General features: G+C 41.8%; 1 protein-coding gene across 1 annotated transcript; it reads right to left on the bottom strand.

The window, feature by feature from the left end:
• Positions 1-225: 225 nt before the first annotated feature.
• On the bottom strand, positions 226-627 carry LOC141641569 (uncharacterized). The gene has a single exon (XM_074450226.1). It carries the CDS (start codon positions 625-627, stop codon positions 226-228), a length of 402 nt encoding a protein of 133 aa, XP_074306327.1.
• Positions 628-20239: the final 19612 nt, after the last annotated feature.

The raw sequence follows: 20239 nt of genomic DNA, 5'->3' as shown, positions 1-20239 counted from the left end.
GTGTTTTCGTCTTTCTAAGCCGACTCATTAAGTCGGGAAAAGGCCAATTGAAGGTCATACACTTGTTCTTCATCAAAATCCCAATTCCTTCATGACGACATCCCGTCATCAACCAAATTGCCAAGTACAATGGATCCAAAATTCTCACTATCTATCTAAATGCATGCTATTTACAAGTGGTGGTTCTTGTGGAACTCCACCAAACCACATCATTGTTCAAAAATTTCAAATTTTCTCCTCCTCGAGAAGGGGTTCCCCGAGGTAGAGCACTTCAATCGGACCTTTGTTGTCTCCTTCATAGTAACGCTTTACTCGTTGCCCATTGACCCTAAAGGTTCCACCTTCCTCACTCCAAAGTTCAAAGGCACCGTAAGGAAATATTTTCATCACCTTGAAGGGTCCCGACCACCTTGATCTAAGCTTGCCTGGGAACACTTTAACTTTGGAATTGAAAAGGAGAACAAGGTCTCCCACACTTATATCCTTTTTCATGATCTTGGCATCATGCCATTTCTTGGTTTGGTCTTTGTAAATTTTGGAGCTCTCATAAGCCTCCAACCTCAATTCTTCAAGCTTATTCATTTGGAGAAATCGCACTTCTCCGGCGGCATCAAAGTCAAAATTCATTTACTTGAGATCCCACCAAGCCTTGTGCTCTAGCTCAACGGGCAAATGACATGCTTTTCCATACACAAGCTTGTAGGGTGTGATGCCAAGAGGTGTCTTATATGCCGTTCTTAACGCCCATAACACATCTGGAAGCTTTTGGGACCAATCTTTCCGGCTCTTTCTAGTCACCTTCTCCAATATAGCTTTGATTTAGCGGTTAGAAACCTCCACTTGCCCACTAGTTTGAGGGTGGTAGGCAAGGGCGGTTTTATGCCGCACTCCATGTGACTCTAGTAGAGCTTTGAAGGTGCTCTTGCGGAAGTGTGATCTGCCATCACTTATAACCACTCTCAGGGTCCCGAACCTTATAAAGATTGTTCCTTTGAAAAGTCTCATGACAACCTTGCTATCATTGGTAGGAGAGGCTACCGCTTCGATCCATTTGGACATGTAGTCCACCGCCACCAATATGTATTCGTTACCACAAGAGTTGGAAAACGTTCCCATAAAGTCTATGCCCCAACAATCAAAGAGCTCAATCTCCAATATGTTGGTGAGGGGCATCTCATTCCGCTTTCCAATATTCCTAACCCTTTGGCATGCATCACACGATTTCACCAAGTAATGGATGTCCTTAAACATGGATGACCAATAAAATTCACCTTGGAGGATCTTGGCAATGGTTTATGAGGTGGCCAAGTGTCCCCCATAAGCGGAATTGTGAACTCGGTCAACAATATCCAAGCCCTCCTCTCTAGAAACACATCTCCGGAACATTCCATCCCCACACTTGCGAAACAAGTGGGGATCATTCCAAAAGTACCGTTTGGCATCATGTCTCAACTTTCTCCTTTCTCTTGGTTCAACGTCATCCGGAATGAAACCATTCACAAGGTAATTTGAAAGATCCGCAAACCAATGAGTCTTAATGCTAACTTCCATTAGGCTATCTTCCCTTAGCCATTCATTAATCGGTGCACCGTTGTCTTGAATCCCATGGTCTTCAATGGTCAATCTTGATAGGTGGTCGGCAACAACATTTTCCGACCCGGCCTTGTTCTTGATTTCCAAATTGAATTCTTGAAGTAATAGGATCCACCTCAAGAGTCTCGGTTTTGCATCCTTTTTCACCATCAATTGTCTCAAAGCGGTGTGATTGGTATACACCACCACTTTGGACCCAACCAAGTATTGCTGGATCTTTTCAATGGCATGCACGATCGCCAACATCTCCTTTTCGGTCATTGAATAGTTACATTGTGTTTGGTCAAGGGTCTTGCTTGTGTAATAGATGACGTGATGTCTCTTGTCAACCACTTGCCCTAGGACCGCGACTACCGCGAAGTCTGATGCGTAGCACATGATCTCTAAAGGGAGGTTCCAATCTGAGGCCCGAACTATTGGAGTCGTGACCAATGCTTCCTTCAACCTATGGAAAGCCTCAAGACAAGATTCATCAAATACAAAAGGGACATATTTGAGAAGTAATAAAGTCAATGGCTTTGCTCGTTTTGAAAAGTCCTTAATGAAATGCCTATAGAATCCGGCGTGGCCTGGGAAACTCCTCACTCCCTTCACATTGGAAGGAGGTGACAAGTTTTCTATCACGGTAACCTTAGAACCATCAACTTCAATACCCCTTCTAGAGATAACGTGACCGAGTACACCCCCCTCTTCTACCATAAAATGACATTTTTCCCAATTTAGGACAAGGTTGTGCTCCTCACATCTCTTCAACACATTTTTCAAGTTGACTAGACCATGATCAAATGAGTCTGCATGGACACCAAAGTCGTCCATGAAAACTTCCATGCTTTTCTTGAGAAAGTCCGAAAAGATTGCCATCATGCACCTTTGGAAGGTGTCGGGCGCATTGCAAAGCCCAAATGACATTCTACGATATGCATAAACACCTATGGGACATGTGAAAGTTGTTTTCTCTTGGTCTTCTGGGTGAATGGGGATTTGGAAAAACCCGGAGTAACCATCTAGAAAGGAATAATACGCATGTTCCGCAAGCCTCTCGAGCATTTGGTCTATTAAAGGGGATTGGGAAATGGTCTTTAAGGGTGGCGGCATTAAGTGTCCTGTAGTCGATACACATTCGCCATCCCGTCACCGGTCTAGTAGGTAGGTGAGTCCCGTCTTCTTGCTCAACCATGGTCACCCCTCCCTTCTTGGGTACCACGTGAACCGGACTCACCCACTTACTATCCGTTATTTCATAGATAATCCCGGCCTCAAGTAATTTCAAAACTTCATTTTTAACAACCTCGACCATTTTAGGGTTTATCCTCCTAAGACCATCGACCTTGGGTTGACTCCCCTCCTCTAAGACAATTCTATGCATGCACAAACTCAGGCTTAGTCCCTTGATGTCATCAATGCTATACCCATGAGCTCTTTTGTGAGTTCTCAAAATTTTCAAAAGTTTTATTTCTTGTGACTCACTTAGGTTAGCATTTATGATCACGGGGTAAGCCTCCCCCTCACCAAGGAAAGCATACTTGAGTGAGGGAAGTAAAGGTTTGAGTTGTACCTTTGGAGGGAGAAGGCCCTCCATCTTATTCAAAAGCTCATCATCCACATCATGATCTTCTTTCATTGCTTCATCATGTAGGGAGATTTGGAAAACCTTTTCCATCTCCGCCTTCTCTCGGGTAACTTCATGAACTACCTCATCAATCACTTCAATAGTGCTTAAACTTTCAACCTTGGGTCCTTTCATCAAATGTGGGAGGTTAAATTCGACGTTGTTGCCCTCGATTCGGAAGGTTAGCCACCCATTCTTCACACCAATAAGCACTCCTCCGGTAGCCAAAAACGGCCTACCTAGGATGATGGGGGTATGGCTATCCTCCGGGATGTCAAGGACAACAAAATCGACCGGGATTAAAAGCTTTCCAACTTTGACGGGTATGTCTTCAAGCACCCCCCAAAGGGCGCTTAACGGACCTATCCGCCAATTGGAGAGTCATGGTAGTAGGAGCGAGACTATGAATGTCAATTTTTTTTTTGCAACTTTTAAAGGAACGACACTCACACTTGCTCCCAAATTACAAAGAGCTCTTGATATAGGAATACCACCAACTACACATGGGATTGAAAAGCTTCTCGGGTCACCAAGTTTAGTGGGCATCTTGTTAAGGATATGATCACTACATGCCTCTTCCATTGCCACTATCTCTTGGTCACCCAAGACCCTATTCTTAGTCAAGATATCTTTCAAAAATTTTGAGTAAGTCGGCATGTTCAAAATCACTTCCGTAAAGGGTAGGGTGACTTCAAGTTTCTCAAGCATGTCACAAAACTTGGCATACTTGAAGTTCTCCCTACTCTTTATGGCTCTTGAGGGATATGGAATATGAGAAACAAGTTGAGAATTGGGAGATACCTTTGGTGGATGTAGGAGTACTTATTCGGTAGTATCTTCACCTCCTACTTCTTCATAAGGTAGATCCTCAACCAAACCGTCAATATCTCCTCCCACTTGTGTTTTCTCATTTGAAGATTCTCCACATGTGTTCTTCCCTTTCTTAGCTTCACTCATCCTAGCCGATGGTGTCATCGGTGGGCTTTCCCTTACACCATTCATTTCCACTCGCTTTCTCTTGGAATCCGTGTAAACTTCTACCTCAAGATGCTTGTAGGTGTCTTCAAGCTCTATCCCACTTCTCAAAACTACCGTATGAGCTTGGTGGCTAGTTGAGGCATCCTTGGAGCTTTTCCCTTGGGCTAACAAACCACCGGGTGGCCTATGAGGGTTAGAAAGAGCATGAGAGGCCAATCGGGCCTCCAACTCCCTTATTTCCTTTTGGTGGGCAAGTCGTTGGTTAACATTTTCTTGTTGAGTGGCCTTGATGAAATTAGCCATGTTTTGGCTATGTTGCATTTGCATGTTCCTCACCAAATTCATAAGTTCATTTTGAGAGGGGTCACCTTGGGGTTCTTGATAAGGTTGGTTGGCTAGGGTTAAAGGAAACCCATAGTCATTCCGAGTGTTGGGACCTTGTCCCTCCTGATAATTCCATCTAGGGCCATTGTTGTTGAAGTTTGGTCCTTGACCTTGATCTTGAAAACCTTGAGCATACCCTTGCCCAAATGCTTGATTAGCTTGATTCACTTGGTTTTCTTGATAGAACCCTTGGTTATTTTGATTGTCTCCAAAATCTTGGTAACCTTGTGTGGGTCAATATTCGTATACTACCCTTTAATTGCAGGACTATAACGTAAATTTAAACATGCAATTTATAGTCATAAAACGATAAACACAATGAAATGATTAATGTATAGAAATAACCTCGGGTCCTTTAAATTGCGGCGTAAAGAACAGAAATCAAAGCAGATTTCCTCCTAATCGTTGCACCCAAGACTTGTCCGAGATATGCCCTTGTGCTAGAACAGTGTTCTCCGATTGCCTTGCAATATAGGGAGAACTGATGTGAGTTTTGTCGAGATGAGAGATCTCAGGTTCTCAGAGAAGAATGCTCTTCAAACCCTAATCTTTGTTTCAAATGATGATTAGGTTTAACAGAAGGAGGAGGTCTCCTTTTGTTCTCCTATTTCGGCCGAGAACCGTGACCCACAAGGGGAAGTGGGCTTCCACTTCCTCTTGGTTTTAACTCGAGGTCCGGTTCGTTAAATACTAAAATGTATATGACGGGTTTGTATTATAAACTGTTATCGGTTATCGGAAATTAAGGCATCAGCTAATAATACGGGTTAGTTTGAATTATTAATACGTGTCCGACAAAACAAAAGATTGTATAATTATTTTTAATATACATTTAATTAAATATAAATCACGTATATTTAATTTTACGAATTAACTGGTTAATTCGCCTTAGCCCATGATATTTAATCCGTATTAAATATAATATCTCAACATCACATATTTGACTAATTACTAGTCAAATAACTCGGACTAACTGGTTAGTCAATTTTGGCATCTACATGACAGTATTTTCATACCGTCACATCTCTCGAACGTATCCTATAGGTGTGACTTTTAGGGACCAGTTGATCACCGCCATCTGTATGACAATAACGTCAAACTTATCTAGCAAGCCAACCGTTATTGATAAACGTGGATCAACTGATAATAATACCAAAGTATGCCCTTTGATCCTTTTAGAGGTTTATAAGTCCTTGCACTAACTGTTAAGGACACCAACCCCAACAAGCTCCCACTTGTCCGTACAAGTGTATGTGCAATGACGTTATCCGCACTAACGGAGGACACAAGCTCCAACAAACTCCCACTTGTCCGAACAAGTGTAGGTGCGATAACCGATTCTCATATTCATTTTAAAATTTCTCCCACTCAATGTAAAACAATTTGCAGATCTGGATCCACAAAGGTCGTATTTTACAATCGATCTGTATCTAGAGTGGTTTCCCCGACTAGAGAGTAACTTAACTGATAAAACGAATCCGTATCCGAGCATGGCCATGCATTTCGATTCTGACTCCTCGAGTGGCCCCGAGAAATATCGAGTACCTGATAAAGGCTGAATATTTCCTTCAACTCGACTCCTTCCGATCTAAGCAAGCATGAAATGACCCAGAAAAAAATCTACTTGGCCCCCTGTTACGGATGACCGTGAGAAAGAAACCAAAGTCACCCAAAATCTGCCGTAGTCTCAAGAGACAGTCGATAGTCAAAGAATCGACTCTGAGGATCACTATGGAGGTCCTATCCACGACCGGGCAACGAATGTTATAAAACATTTAGGACTCCACGTCGATGTCACAATAGTGTCCTACGAAATATCCGTATAGATCGCCTCTGTGATTGGTCAGTCAACCGGTTGACTTATGGCTCGTTGAACCCACCATCAACCAACGTCACGAAATAATTGCCGAGTTATCACTCATGTGGGCAATTAGGGACTAACAAGATATGATGTTTGTTCAGTTCACTTTGTGGTGTTCAAAATTGTCGTACAATTCCACATGAAAAACAAAATATATATATATATAAAATATCAAAACGATGATGTCGTATAGAGTACAAAGGAGAATGAATCTGATCCATAAAAGAGTACTACAACTCAGGAACACGTTTGATTCCCATGGAATTTACGTGCCCTTCATGCTTATCTTGTCGTAATGCTTTAGTGAGAGGATCTGCTATGTTATCATCTGTAGCAATCTTTTCTATCACTACTGTCTTTTGCTCCACGTAATCCCGGATTAGATGAGCTTTCCGTTGTACATGTCTAGATTTGTTGCTAGACTTAGGCTCCTTAGCTTGGAAGATGGCACCACTATTGTCGCAATAGATGGTGATCGGGTCATTCGAACTAGGCACTACAGATAGTCCATGTAAGAATTGACGCATCCATATCGCTTCCTTTGTTGCTTCGACGCGGCATAGTACTCGGACTCGGTCGTAGAATCTGTAATAGTTTGTTTCGAACTCTTCCAGGTGACTGCAGCGCCATTAAGAGTAAAAACGAATCCAGACCGAGATTTCGAGTCATCTCGATCCGTTTGGAAGCTAGCATCTGCAGAATCGGTTGCGCATAGCGTTTGAGAGCCTCCATAAGTCAATGCCCAATCTTTAGTCCTCCGGAGGTACTTAAGAATGTTCTTGACAGCCAACCAATGTGGTTCACCTGGTTGCTGTTGGAATCGACTTGTCATACTCAATGCATATGCCACGTCCGGACGTGTGCATATCATGGCATACATGATTGATCCTATTGCCGAAGCATAAGGAATCCGTGTCATGCGCTCTTTCTCTTCCGGTGTCTCTGGTGCCCGAGACTTGCTCAAATGCACCCCTGGAGCCATAGGAAGGAACCCCTTCTTGGAGTTAGTCATACTTTGAATCTCTCTAGGACTTTGTCTATGTAAGACTCCCGATCGAGAGATAACATCCGTCGTGATCTATCTCGATAGATACGGATGCCTAGAATTCTTTGTGCCTCTCCCAGATCTTTCATCCGGAAATGGTTTTTCAACCATACTTTCACCGAAGTTAAGAGAGGTATGTCATTCCCAATCGGGAGTATGTCGTCAACATACAATATTAGGAAGACAATCTTGCTCCCACTCGACTTGATATATAGACATGGTTCCTCGACCGATCGAGTAAATCCATTGTCTTTTATCACTTGGTCGAAGCGATGATTCCAACTCCTTGATGCTTGCTTAAGTCCATAAATGGAACGCTTAAGCTTGCACACTTTCTTAGGATGTTCGGGATCGATGAAACCTTCGGGTTGTACCATGTACAACTCTTCCTCCAAAAAGCCGTTTAAGAAGGCGGTTTTCACGTCCATTTGCCAAATTTCATAGTCATGAAAAGCGGCAATCGCTAAGATAATCCGAATGGAACGCAACATAACTACGGGTGCAAAAATCTCATCGTAGTGCAAACCTGGCACTTGGGTGAAACCTTTAGCAACTAGTCGTGCTTTGTAGATATCTTGTCGACCTTCCACAGAATGCTTTATCTTGTAAAGCCATTTGCATTGAAGGGGACGAACCTTAGCCGGTAAGTCAACAAGATCCCACACGTTGTTCTCATACATGGAGTCCATCTCGGATTGCATGGCCTCAAGCCATAGCTTTGAGTCAGAACTTGTCATGGCACCTTTATAGGTTGCGGGTTCACTACTCGTTAAGAGTAGAACGTCATCTATGTCATGTTCCTCGACCATACCAATGTATCTGTCCGGAGGAATAGAGACTCTACCCGACCTCCTAGGTTCCTCAAGAATATTCACCGCAGCCGGGATTGAAGGAATAGGTTCCTCCAATGGTTGCTCGGTGTTTGGTTCTGGAATCTCCGACAAGTCGAAGGTTCTATCACTCTTTGCATTCTCGAGAAATTCCTTCTCTAAGAATGTCGCACTAGCCGCAACAAAAACACGTTGTTCGGTTGGCGAATAAAAGTAATGACCACGTGATCCTTTAGGATAACCTATAAAGTATGTCTTGACCGATCGCGGGCCGAGCTTATCTTCGTGTCTCCACTTGACATAAGCCTCGCAGCCCCAAACCCGTATAAAGGACAAGTTAGGGACCGTTCCCTTCCATAATTCATATGGAGTCTTGTCAACAGCTTTAGACGGACTTCGGTTAAGTATTAGAGCGGCTGACATAAGAGCATAACCCCATAATGAATCAGGTAATATCGTGTGACTCATCATGGATCGAACCATATCAAGTAGTGTTCGATTTCTCCGTTCGGACACACCGTTCAGCTGAGGTGTTCCAGTGGAGTTAATCGTAGGGCAATCCCACAATCCTTTAGGTGTTGATCAAACTCGTGAGAAAGATACTCGCCACCACGATCCGAACGCAGTTTTTTAATCTTTCTACCTAATAGGTTCTGTACCCTATTTCGGTATTCTTTGAATTTCTCAAAGGATTCACTTTTGTGCTTCATTAAGTAGACATAGCCATATCTACTCAAATCGTCCGTGAAAGTGATAAAATACCTATAGCCTTCTCGTGCGGTGATTGACATAGGACCACATACATCCGTGTGTATGAGCCCTAATAGGTCAGCAGCGCGCATTCCAACACCTTTGAAGGAAATCCGAGTCATCTTACCGATGAGACATGATTCACACGTGCCAAATGATTGAAAATCAAAGGCCGAGATAGCTCCATGTTTGATGAGCTGTTTTACGCGTTTCTCATTAATGTGTCCCATACGGCAGTGCCATAGATACGTTTGATCTTTGTCACCAACCTTTAACTTTTTATTCATTACGTGTAATATTTCATTGGTCTGATCTAAAACATAAATTCCATTCATGGAGACTGCCTTGCCATAAATCATATTGTGTAATGAGAAAATGCAAGAATTATTCTCCATTACAAATGAAAAACCAAGTTTATCAAGCGCAGAAACAGAAATAATGTTTTTAGAAAGACTGGGTACATAATAGCAATCATATAATGATAACTCAAATCCGCTAGGAAGTCTGGATCACATATGTCCCCTTGGAGATGGCAAACTACTCTTGCTCCATTCCCAACACGCAGTCCACCTCACCCTTTACGAGGGGTTCGATGTTTCGGAGCCCCTGCACATGATTACACAGATGAGAACCACAACCAGTATCAAGTACCCAAGTTCCGTAACTTGCGTGGTTAATCTCAATCATATGAATAAAAGTAGAAGAGAGAGAAGACATACCAACAGGTTTAACACGACCTGCCTTTAAGTCCTCATGATAAACAGGACATGTGCGTCTCCAATGCCCAGTCTTGTGGCAATGATGGCATTCCATGTTTTCACTCTTGCTCTTTGTCATGCCTGATGAGTTACTCGCCTCACCAGGACCACTCTTTCCTGAACCCGACTTCTTGAACTTCGCCTTACCTGTGGGTGAATATCCGTATACTACCCTTTAATTGCAGGACTATAACGTAAATTTATACATGCGAATATCGTCATAAAACATAAAAACAATAGAAACGATAAGGAACAAGAAATAACCTCGGGTCCTTTAAATTGCGGCGTAAAAAGAACAAATCAAAGCGATTTCCTCCTAATCGTTACACCCAAGACTTTGTCCGAGATATGCCCTTGTGCTAGAACAGTGTTCTCCGATTGCCTTGTAATATAGGGAGAACTGATGTGAGTTTTGTCGAGATGAGAGATCTCAGGTTTTTCAGAGAAGAATGCCCTTCAAAACCCTAGTTTTTCTGCAAATGAAATTGTCTCGGTCAAAAGGAGAGGGAGTCTCTCCTTTTGTTTGGTTCGGCCGGACCGAATGCATGCATGGGGAAGTGGGCTTCCACTTCCTCTTAATTTTAGCTCGAGGTCCAGTTCACCAAATGCTAAAATGTATATGACGGGTTTATATTATAAACTGTTATCGGTTATCGGAAATTAAGGCATCAGCTAATAATACGGGTTAGCTGAATTATTAATACGTGTCCGACAAAACAGTATTGTATAATTATTTTTAATATACATTTAATTAAATATAAATCACGTATATTTAATTTTACGAATTAACTGGTTAATTCGCCTTAGCCCATGATATTTAATCCGTATTAAATATAATATCTCAACATCACATGTTTGACTAATTACTAGTCAAATAACTCGGACTAACTGGTTAGTCAATTTTTTGGCATCTACATGACAGTATTTTCATACCGTCACATCTCTCGAACGTATCCTATAGGTGTGACTTTTAGGGACCAGTTGATCACCGCCATCTGTATGACAATAACGTCAAACTTATCTAGCAAGCCAACCGTTATTGATAAACGTGGATCAACTGATAATAATACCAAAGTATGCCCTTTGATCCTTTTAGAGGTTTATAAGTCCTTGCACTAACTGTTAAGGACACCAACCCCAACAAGCTCCCACTTGTCCGTACAAGTGTATGTGCAATGACGTTATCCGCACTAACTGGAGGACACAAGCTCCAACAAACTCCCACTTGTCCGAACAAGTGTAGGTGCGATAACCGATTCTCATATTCATTTTAAAATTTCTCCCACTCAATGTAAAACAATTTGCAGATCTGGATCCACAAAGGTCGTATTTTACAATCGATCTGTATCTAGAGTGGTTTCCCCGACTAGAGAGTAACTTAACTGATAAAACGAATCCGTATCCGAGCATGGCCATGCATTTCGATTCTGACTCCTCGAGTGGCCCTGAGAAATATCGAGTACCTGATAAAGGCTGAATATTTCCTTCAACTCGACTCCTTCCGATCTAAGCACAGCATGAAATGACCCAGAAAAAATCTACTTGGCCCCCTGTTACGGATGACCGTGAGAAAGAAACCAAAGTCACCCAAAATCTGCCGTAGTCTCGGGAGACAATCGATAGTCAAAAGAATCGACTCTTAGGATCACCATGGAAGTCCTATCCACGACCGGGCAACGAATGTTATAAAACATTTAGGACTCCACGTCGATGTCACAATTGTGTCCTACGAAATATCCGTATAAATCGCCTCTGTGATTGGTTAGTCAACCTGTTGACTTATGGCTCGTTGAACCCACCATCAACCAACGTCACGGAATAATAATTGCGAGTTATCACTCATGTGGGCAATTAAGGACTAACAAGATATAATGTTTGTTCAGTTCACTTTGTGGTGTTCAAAATTTGTCGTACAAATCCACATGAAAAACAAAATATATGTATAAATATCAAAACGATGATGTCGCATAGAGTACAAAAGAGGATGAATCTTATCCATAAAAGAGTACTACAACTCAGGAACACGTTTGATTCCCATGGAATTAACGTGCCCTTCATGCTTATCTTGTCGTAATGCTTTAGTGAGAGGATCTGCTATGTTATCATCTGTAGCAATCTTTTCTATCACTACTTCCTTTTGCTCCACGTAATCCCGGATTAGATGAGCTTTCCGTTGTACATGTCTAGATTTGTTACTAGACTTTGGCTCCTTAGCTTGGAAGATGGCACCACTATTGTCGCAATAGATGGTGATCGGGTCATTCGAACTAGGCACTACAGATAGTCCATGTAAGAATTGACGCATCCATATCGCTTCCTTTGTAGCTTCGTGACGCGGCATAGTACTCGGACTCGGTCGTAGAATCTCTGAATAGCTTTTGTTTCGAACTCTTCCACTGATCAGCAGCGCCATTAAGAGTAAAGACGAATCCAGATTGAGATTTCGAGTCATCTCGATCCATTTGGAAGCTAGCATCTGCAGAATCGGTTGCGCATAGCTTTTGAGAGCCTCCATAAGTCAATGCCCAATCTTTAGTCCTCCGGAGGTACTTAAGAATGTTCTTGACACCAACCAATGTGGTTCACCTGGTTCTTTGTTGGAATCGACTTGTCATACTCAATGCATATGCCACGTCTGGACGTGTGCATATCATGGCATACATGATTGATCCTATTGCCGAAGCATAAGGAATCCGTGTCATGCGCTCTTTCTCTTCCGGTGTCTCGGGTGCCCGAGACTTGCTCAAATGCACCCCTGGAGCCATAGGAAGGAACCCCTTCTTGGAGTTAGTCATACTTGAATCTCTCTAGGACTTTGTCTATGTAAGACTCCGATCGAGAGATAACATCCGTCGTGATCTATCTCGATAGATACGGATGCCTAGAATTCTCTCGTGCCTCTCCCGGATCTTTCATCCGGAAATGGTTTTTCAACCATACTTTCACCGAAGTTAAGAGAGGTATGTCATTCCCAATCAGGAGTATGTCGTCAACATACAATATTAGGAAGACAATCTTGCTCCCACTCGACTTGATATATAGACATGGTTCCTCGACCGATCGAGTAAATCCATTGTCTTTTATCACTTGGTCGAAGCGATGATTCCAACTCCTTGATGCTTGCTTAAGTCCATAAATGGAACGCTTAAGCTTGCATACTTTCTTAGGATGTTCAGGATCGATGAAACCTTCGGGTTGTACCATGTACAACTCTTCCTCCAAAAAGCCGTTTAAGAAGGCGGTTTTCACGTCCATTTGCCAAATTTCATAGTCATGAAAAGCGGCAATCGCTAAGATAATCCGAATGGAACGCAAAGATAACTACGGGTGCGAAATTTCATCGTAGTGCAAACCTGGCACTTGGGTGAAACCTTTAGCAACTAGTCGTGCTTTGTAGATATCTTGTTGACCTTCCACAGAATGCTTTATCTTGTAAAGCCATTTGCATTGAAGGGGACGAACCTTAGCAGGTAAGTCAACAAGATCCCACACGTTGTTCTCATACATGGAGTCCATCTCGGATTGCATGGCCTCAAGCCATAGCTTTGAGTCAGAACTTGTCATGGCACCTTTATAGGTTGCGGGTTCACTACTCGTTAAGAGTAGAACGTCATCTATGTCATGTTCCTCGACCATACCAATGTATCTGTCCGGAGGAATAGAGACTCTACCCGACCTCCTAGGTTCCTCAGGAATATTCACCGCAGCCGGGATTGAAGGAATAGGTTCCTCCAATGGTTGCTCGGTGTTTGGTTCTGGAATCTCCGACAGGTCGAAGGTTCTATCACTCTTTGCATTCTCGAGAAATTCCTTCTCTAAGAATGTCGCACTAGCCGCAACAAAAACACGTTGTTCGGTTGGCGAATAAAAGTAATGACCACGTGATCCTTTAGGATAACCTATAAAGTATGTCTTGACCGATCGCGGGCCGAGCTTATCTTCGTGTCTCCACTTGACATAAGCCTCGCAGCCCCAAACCCGTATAAAGGACAAGTTAGGGACCGTTCCCTTCCATAATTCATATGGAGTCTTGTCAACAGCTTTAGACGGACTTCGGTTAAGTATTAGAGCGGCTGACATAAGAGCATAACCCCATAATGAATCAGGTAATATCGTGTGACTCATCATGGATCGAACCATATCAAGTAGTGTTCGATTTCTCCGTTCGGACACGCCGTTCAGCTGAGGTGTTCCAGGTGGAGTTAACTGTAGGGCAATCCCACAGTCCTTTAGGTGTTGATCAAACTCGTGAGAAAGATACTCGCCACCACGATCTGAACGCAGTGTTTTAATCTTTCTACCTAATAGGTTCTCGACCTATTCTCGTATTCTTTGAATTTCTCAAAGGATTCACTTTTGTGCTTCATTAAGTAGACATAGCCATATCTACTCAAATCGTCCGTGAAAGTGATAAAATACCTATAGCCTTCTCGTGCGGTGATTGACATAGGACCACATACATCCGTGTGTATGAGCCCTAATAGGTCAGCAGCGCGCATTCCAACACCTTTGAAGGAAATCCGAGTCATCTTACCGATGAGACATGATTCACACGTGCCAAATGATTGAAAATCAAAGGCCGAGATAGCTCCATGTTTGATGAGCTGTTTTACGCGTTTCTCATTAATGTGTCCCATACGGCAGTGCCATAGATACGTTTGATCTTTGTCACCAACCTTTAACTTTTTATTCATTACGTGTAATATTTCATTGGTCTGATCTAAAACATAAATTCCATTCATGGAGACTGCCTTGTCATAAATCATATTGTGTAATGAGAAAATGCAAGAATTATTCTCTATTACAAATGAAAAACCAAGTTTATCAAGCGCAAAACAAAATAATGTTTTTAGAAAGACTGGGTACATAATAGCAATCATATAATGATAACTCAAATCCGCTAGGAAGCTGGATCACATATGTCCCCTTGGAGATGGCAGCCACTCTTGCTCCATTCCCAACACGCAGGTCCACCTCACCCTTTACGAGGGGTTCGATGTTTCGGAGCCCCTGCACATGATTACACAGATGAGAACCACAACCAGTATCAAGTACCCAAGTTCCGTAACTTGCGTGGTTAATCTCAATCATATGAATAAAAGTAGAAGAGAGAGAAGACATACCAACAAAGGGTTTAACACGACCGCCTTTAAGTCCTCATGATAAACAGGACATGTGCGTCTCCAATGCCCAGTCTTGTGGCAATGATGGCATTCCATGTTTTCACTCTTGCTCTTTGTCATGCCCGATGAGTCACTCGCCTCACCAGACCACTCTTACCTGAACCCGACTTCTTGAACTTCGCCTTACCTACTGTTAGGTTTGCCGGAGCTTTGCCCTTACCTTTCCCTTTGTTTGACACAACGAGAACATCCTGTTTCGAGCTCCCACTGAACTTCATGTCCTTCTCGGTCTGTACGAGGAGGGAGTGCAGTTCATGGGGAGTTTTCTTCAAATCATTCATATAGTAATTCGCTCTAAATTGCGAAAAACCATCGTGGAGTGAGTGAAGCATACGGTCGATAACAATGTTCTCGCCGATGTTACGCTTAAAGGTCTCCGACTTCTCGACATTCTCAATCATGCTGAGAATGTGTGGGCTAACCGGTTGGCCCTTCTGGAGTCTCGCATCAAAGAAGCGAGTGGTATGCTCATAGGTCACGATTCTCGGTGCTTTCGAGAATTCCTTAGTGAGCGTGGTGAAAATCTTGTTTGCACCATGGGCTATGAAGCGTTTCTGCAAATTGGATTCCATTGCAAAAATGAGTACGTTTTTAATCGCACCCGCTTCCATACAGAAATCGTTAAACTTGGCGATTTCGGTAGCTCTAGCCGTGGGACCTGGGTTTGCCGGGAGGGGCTCTAACAAAAATTTGAGCTTCCGTCGGCGGTGGCGCATTCCGTAATGCCGCCTCCCAGTCCGCGGGTTGGATCCATCATTCTTCGATCGAGTAGACCGATTCATCCGATTCATGAAGATCCTAAGCCAGGACTCACGGTCCAATGTGGCACTTGGCATTGGGTTATCACTTGAACCAACCATTTGTTGTTTAGCGATTTAAAACGTGATCTACACCGAAAAAGAAAGAAAAACAAAACGAAATAAGCAACTCATCGAGGTGATTTAAGTCTATTTTAAAATTCATTTTAAACATGTAGACTCTTGCACTTGCATAATTGATCTCCCTCAAGAATGATACAAGTGATCCCAAGACTCAATTTCAAAGAAATTGATAAGCCAACTGTTTAGCTAATTCTTCCTTAAGAACTCTTGGTCGATAGATTTCCGTAAATCCTATCTATAGTCCACCATGATCACAGGATCGTTTAGTGACCATAGTGTTGAGATAAAATAGGTCAATCGGTTCCAACTTACCCGACGTAGAAGGGGTCATAGTATGCCTACCGACGAAGAAGGGACTCATTGGAGTTTGACCTATAAAGACCGTTCTCAATTTTGGTTTATACGAGGAAGATCCCATCAACTAAATTATAATTCATTTTAAGTGAACGAATAACTAGCGTCTGTAGTGAATGAATTTATTTGGATGATGGCTTAAAACGTGTGACATGAGAATGTCAATGAAAACTAACTCGTGACCTCTATATGTGTCAGTTTTCATGCAATAATTAGGTGGTTCGGTTTTTAGGCGGAAAATGATGCAAATTATCGTAACAATAAATAAATAAAGTAATGCAATACGTAAATAAAAATTTCCTAGTGTGGCCTATCCTAGTAAAAGAACATAATACAACTTTGGAATCCACCGTTGGACCCGAAAAGCTTGTCTTGATGTTCCATCTTGATCCAAGTAGCGGGAGTGAGCATCCGGTCTCCATCTTTGGTCTTCTCAAAAATTACAATTAAAATTACAAAATATAAACCTATTTACATTCTAATTAAAACTGTAATTACAAGTGAAAAATCCAAAACGGAGATACAAGATCTCAAAATACAACCAAGACCGTGTTCCATCATTACGGTAACACGTTCTACTAAGGCCACACTAAGTTACAACCGCTTGCAAAAATTAAATACGTAATAAAAGGCATTCACGGCATTCATAAATTTACGATAAATAAAAATGCATCAACTAAAACAAATTCATTCGTGACATAATTCCGTAATTATGTTAAATTTATCCAAACCACCTTTTAATGATTAAAATTCATGTGATAAAACCGCTTCTATCATTTAATTTTAATCCATTATAATCCGTCATTTCAAAGACGCTTTAAAACAACTATATGGTACGTGAGTGAACCGATTCACTATTAAGCGAGTGTACTATATCCGTATAAAGTACATATTGAAGCCAAAAGAAAATTTAAATCAAAAGAAACAAATTTTCAAAGTCAAAAGACGAAATCCCTCGATCCAGGGACATAAGTGCTCGATCGAGGGACAGAGGGCTCGATCGATCAATCGCAAGTCGATCGAGAGGTATGCTAATCAGGAGGTGCTCGATCGACTAAACTGGAGGTCGATCGAGTACCTATATCAGCAAAACTACTCGATCGAGTACGAGGACAACTCGATCGAGCAGAGGGGTTTTGAAAGCAGGTCGATCGAGTACAGCAAGGACTCGATCGAGCAAAAAATTTTGGAACAGGGTCGATCGAGTACAGCAGGGACTCGATCGAGCAAAAATTATACAGAAAAACCACTCGATCGATTAAAAACATGGTCGATCGAGTGCAAAAATCTCTGGAAAATCCAAAACCCTCGTGAAAACATATTTCGAGACAAAATCAATTGCAAATATGATCAAAAACGCATTAAAACAAATTTGACAATTGACAAAACATGACATATTGTTATAATCTCTGTATAAAACAACAATATGCAAAAACCAAATCGAAAAAACATGAAATTACCGTGTAATACATGACACGGTTTAAAAAAAAATTTCTGCCGTGTATACTAGGCACGGTTTTGAAGCGAAAAATCATCGTTTCAAAAACGTTTTATGAAAAACACATGAAAAATTCACGTGGCCTCGCTCTGATACCACTTGTGGGTGAATATCCGTATACTACCCTTTAATTGCAGGACTATAACGTAAATTTATACATGCGAATATCGTCATAAAACATAAAAACAATAGAAACGATAAGGAACAAGAAATAACCTCGGGTCCTTTAAATTGCGGCGTAAAGAATGTAAATCAAAGCGATTTCCTCCTAATCGTTACACCCAAGACTTTGTCCGAGATATGCCCTTGTGCTAGAAAAGTGTTCTCCGATTGCCTTGCAATATAGGGAGAACTGATGTGAGTTTTGTCGAGATGAGAGATCTCGGGTTTTTCGAGAGAAGAATGCCCTTCAAAACCCTAGTTTTCCGCAAATGAAATTGTCTCGGTCAAAAGGAGAGGGAGTCTCTCCTTTTGTTTGGTTCGGCCGGACCGAATGCATGCATGGGGAAGTGGGCTTCCACTTCCTCTTAATTTTAGCTCGAGGTCCAGTTCACCAAATGCTAAAATGTATATGACGGGTTTATATTATAAATCATTATCGGTTATCGGAAATTAAGGCATCAGCTAATAATACGGGTTAGCTGAATTATTAATACGTGTCCGACAAAACAGTATTGTATAATTATTTTTAATATACATTTAATTAAATATAAATCACGTATATTTAATTTTACGAATTAACTGGTTAATTCGCCTTAGCCCATGATATTTAATCCGTATTAAATATAATATCTCAACATCACATGTTTGACTAATTACTAGTCAAATAACTCGGACTAACTGGTTAGTCAATTTTTTGGCATCTACATGACAGTATTTTCATACCGTCACATCTCTCGAACGTATCCTATAGGTGTGACTTTTAGGGACCAGTTGATCACCGCCATCTGTATGACAATAACGTCAAACTTATCTAGCAAGCCAACCGTTATTGATAAACGTGGATCAACTGATAATAATACCAAAGTATGCCCTTTGATCCTTTTAGAGGTTTATAAGTCCTTGCACTAACTGTTAAGGACACCAACCCCAACATTACCTACTGTTAGGTTTGCCGGAGCTTTGCCCTTACCTTTCCCTTTGTTTGACACAACGAGAACATCCTGTTTCGAGCTCCCACTGCACTTCATGTCCTTCTCGGTCTGTACGAGGAGGGAGTGCAGTTCATGGGGAGTTTTCTTCAAATCATTCATATAGTAATTCGCTCTAAATTGCGAAAAACCATCGTGGAGTGAGTGAAGCATGCGGTCGATAACAATGTTCTCGCTGATGTTACGATTAAAGGTCTCCGACTTTTCGACATTCTCAATCATGCTGAGAATGTGTGGGCTAACCGGTTGGCCCTTTTTCGAGTCTCGCATCAAAGAAGCGAGTGGTATGCTCATAGGTCACGATTCTCGGTGCTTTCGAGAATTCCTTAGTGAGCGTGGTGAAAATCTTGTTTGCACCTTGGGCTATGAAGCGTTTCTGCAAATTGGGTTCCATTGCAAAAATAAGTACGTTCTTTACCGCACCCGCTTCTAAAGCGAAATCGTTATACTTGTTGATTTCGTTAATTCCAGCCGTGGGGCCTGGGTTTAACGGCATGGGCTCAAGCAGATATTTGAGCTTCCGTCGTCGCCGCGGCAAAGCATTCCGTAATCTTTGCCTCCCGACCCGCGAAGTTGGATCCATCATTCTTCGATCGAGTAGACCGATTCATCCGACTCATGAAGATCCTAAGCCAGGACTCACGGTCCAATGTGGCATTTGGCATTGGGTTATCACTTGAACCACCATTTGTTGTTTAGCGATTTTTAAAACGTGATCTACACCGAAAAAGAAAGAAAAACAAAACGAAATAAGCAACTCATCGAGGTGATTTAAGTCTATTTTAAAATTCATTTTAAACATGTAGACTCTTGCACTTGCATAATTGATCTCCCTCAAGAATGATACAAGTGATCCCAAGACTCAATTTCAGTAAATTGATAAGCCAACTGTTTAGCTAATTCTTCCTTAAGAACTCTTGGTCGATAGATTTCCGTAAATCCTATCTATAGTCCACCATGATCACAGGATCGTACGAGTGACCATAGTGTTGAGATAAAATAGGTCAATCGGTTCCAACTTACCCGACGTAGAAGGGGTCATAGTATGCCTACCGACGAAGAAGGGACTCATTGGAGTTTGACCTATAAAGACCGTTCTCAATTTTGGTTTATACGAGGAAGATCCCATCAACTAAATTATAATTCATTTTAAGTGAACGAATAACTAGCGTCTGTCGTGAATGAATTTATTTGGATGATGGCTTAAAACGTGTGACATGAGAATGTCAATGAAAACTAACTCGTGACCTCTATATGTGTCAGTTTTCATGCAATAATTAGGTGGTTCGGTTTTTAGGCGGAAAATGATGCAAATTATCGTAACAATAAATAAATAAAGTAATGCAATACGTAAATAAAAATTT

This window comes from Silene latifolia, chromosome 2 (assembly GCF_048544455.1).
Source record: "Silene latifolia isolate original U9 population chromosome 2, ASM4854445v1, whole genome shotgun sequence".
Taxonomy (NCBI): domain Eukaryota; kingdom Viridiplantae; phylum Streptophyta; class Magnoliopsida; order Caryophyllales; family Caryophyllaceae; genus Silene; species Silene latifolia.
The sequence above is the reverse complement of the archived record's forward strand: the minus strand, read 5'-3'. Positions and strand labels throughout refer to the sequence as shown.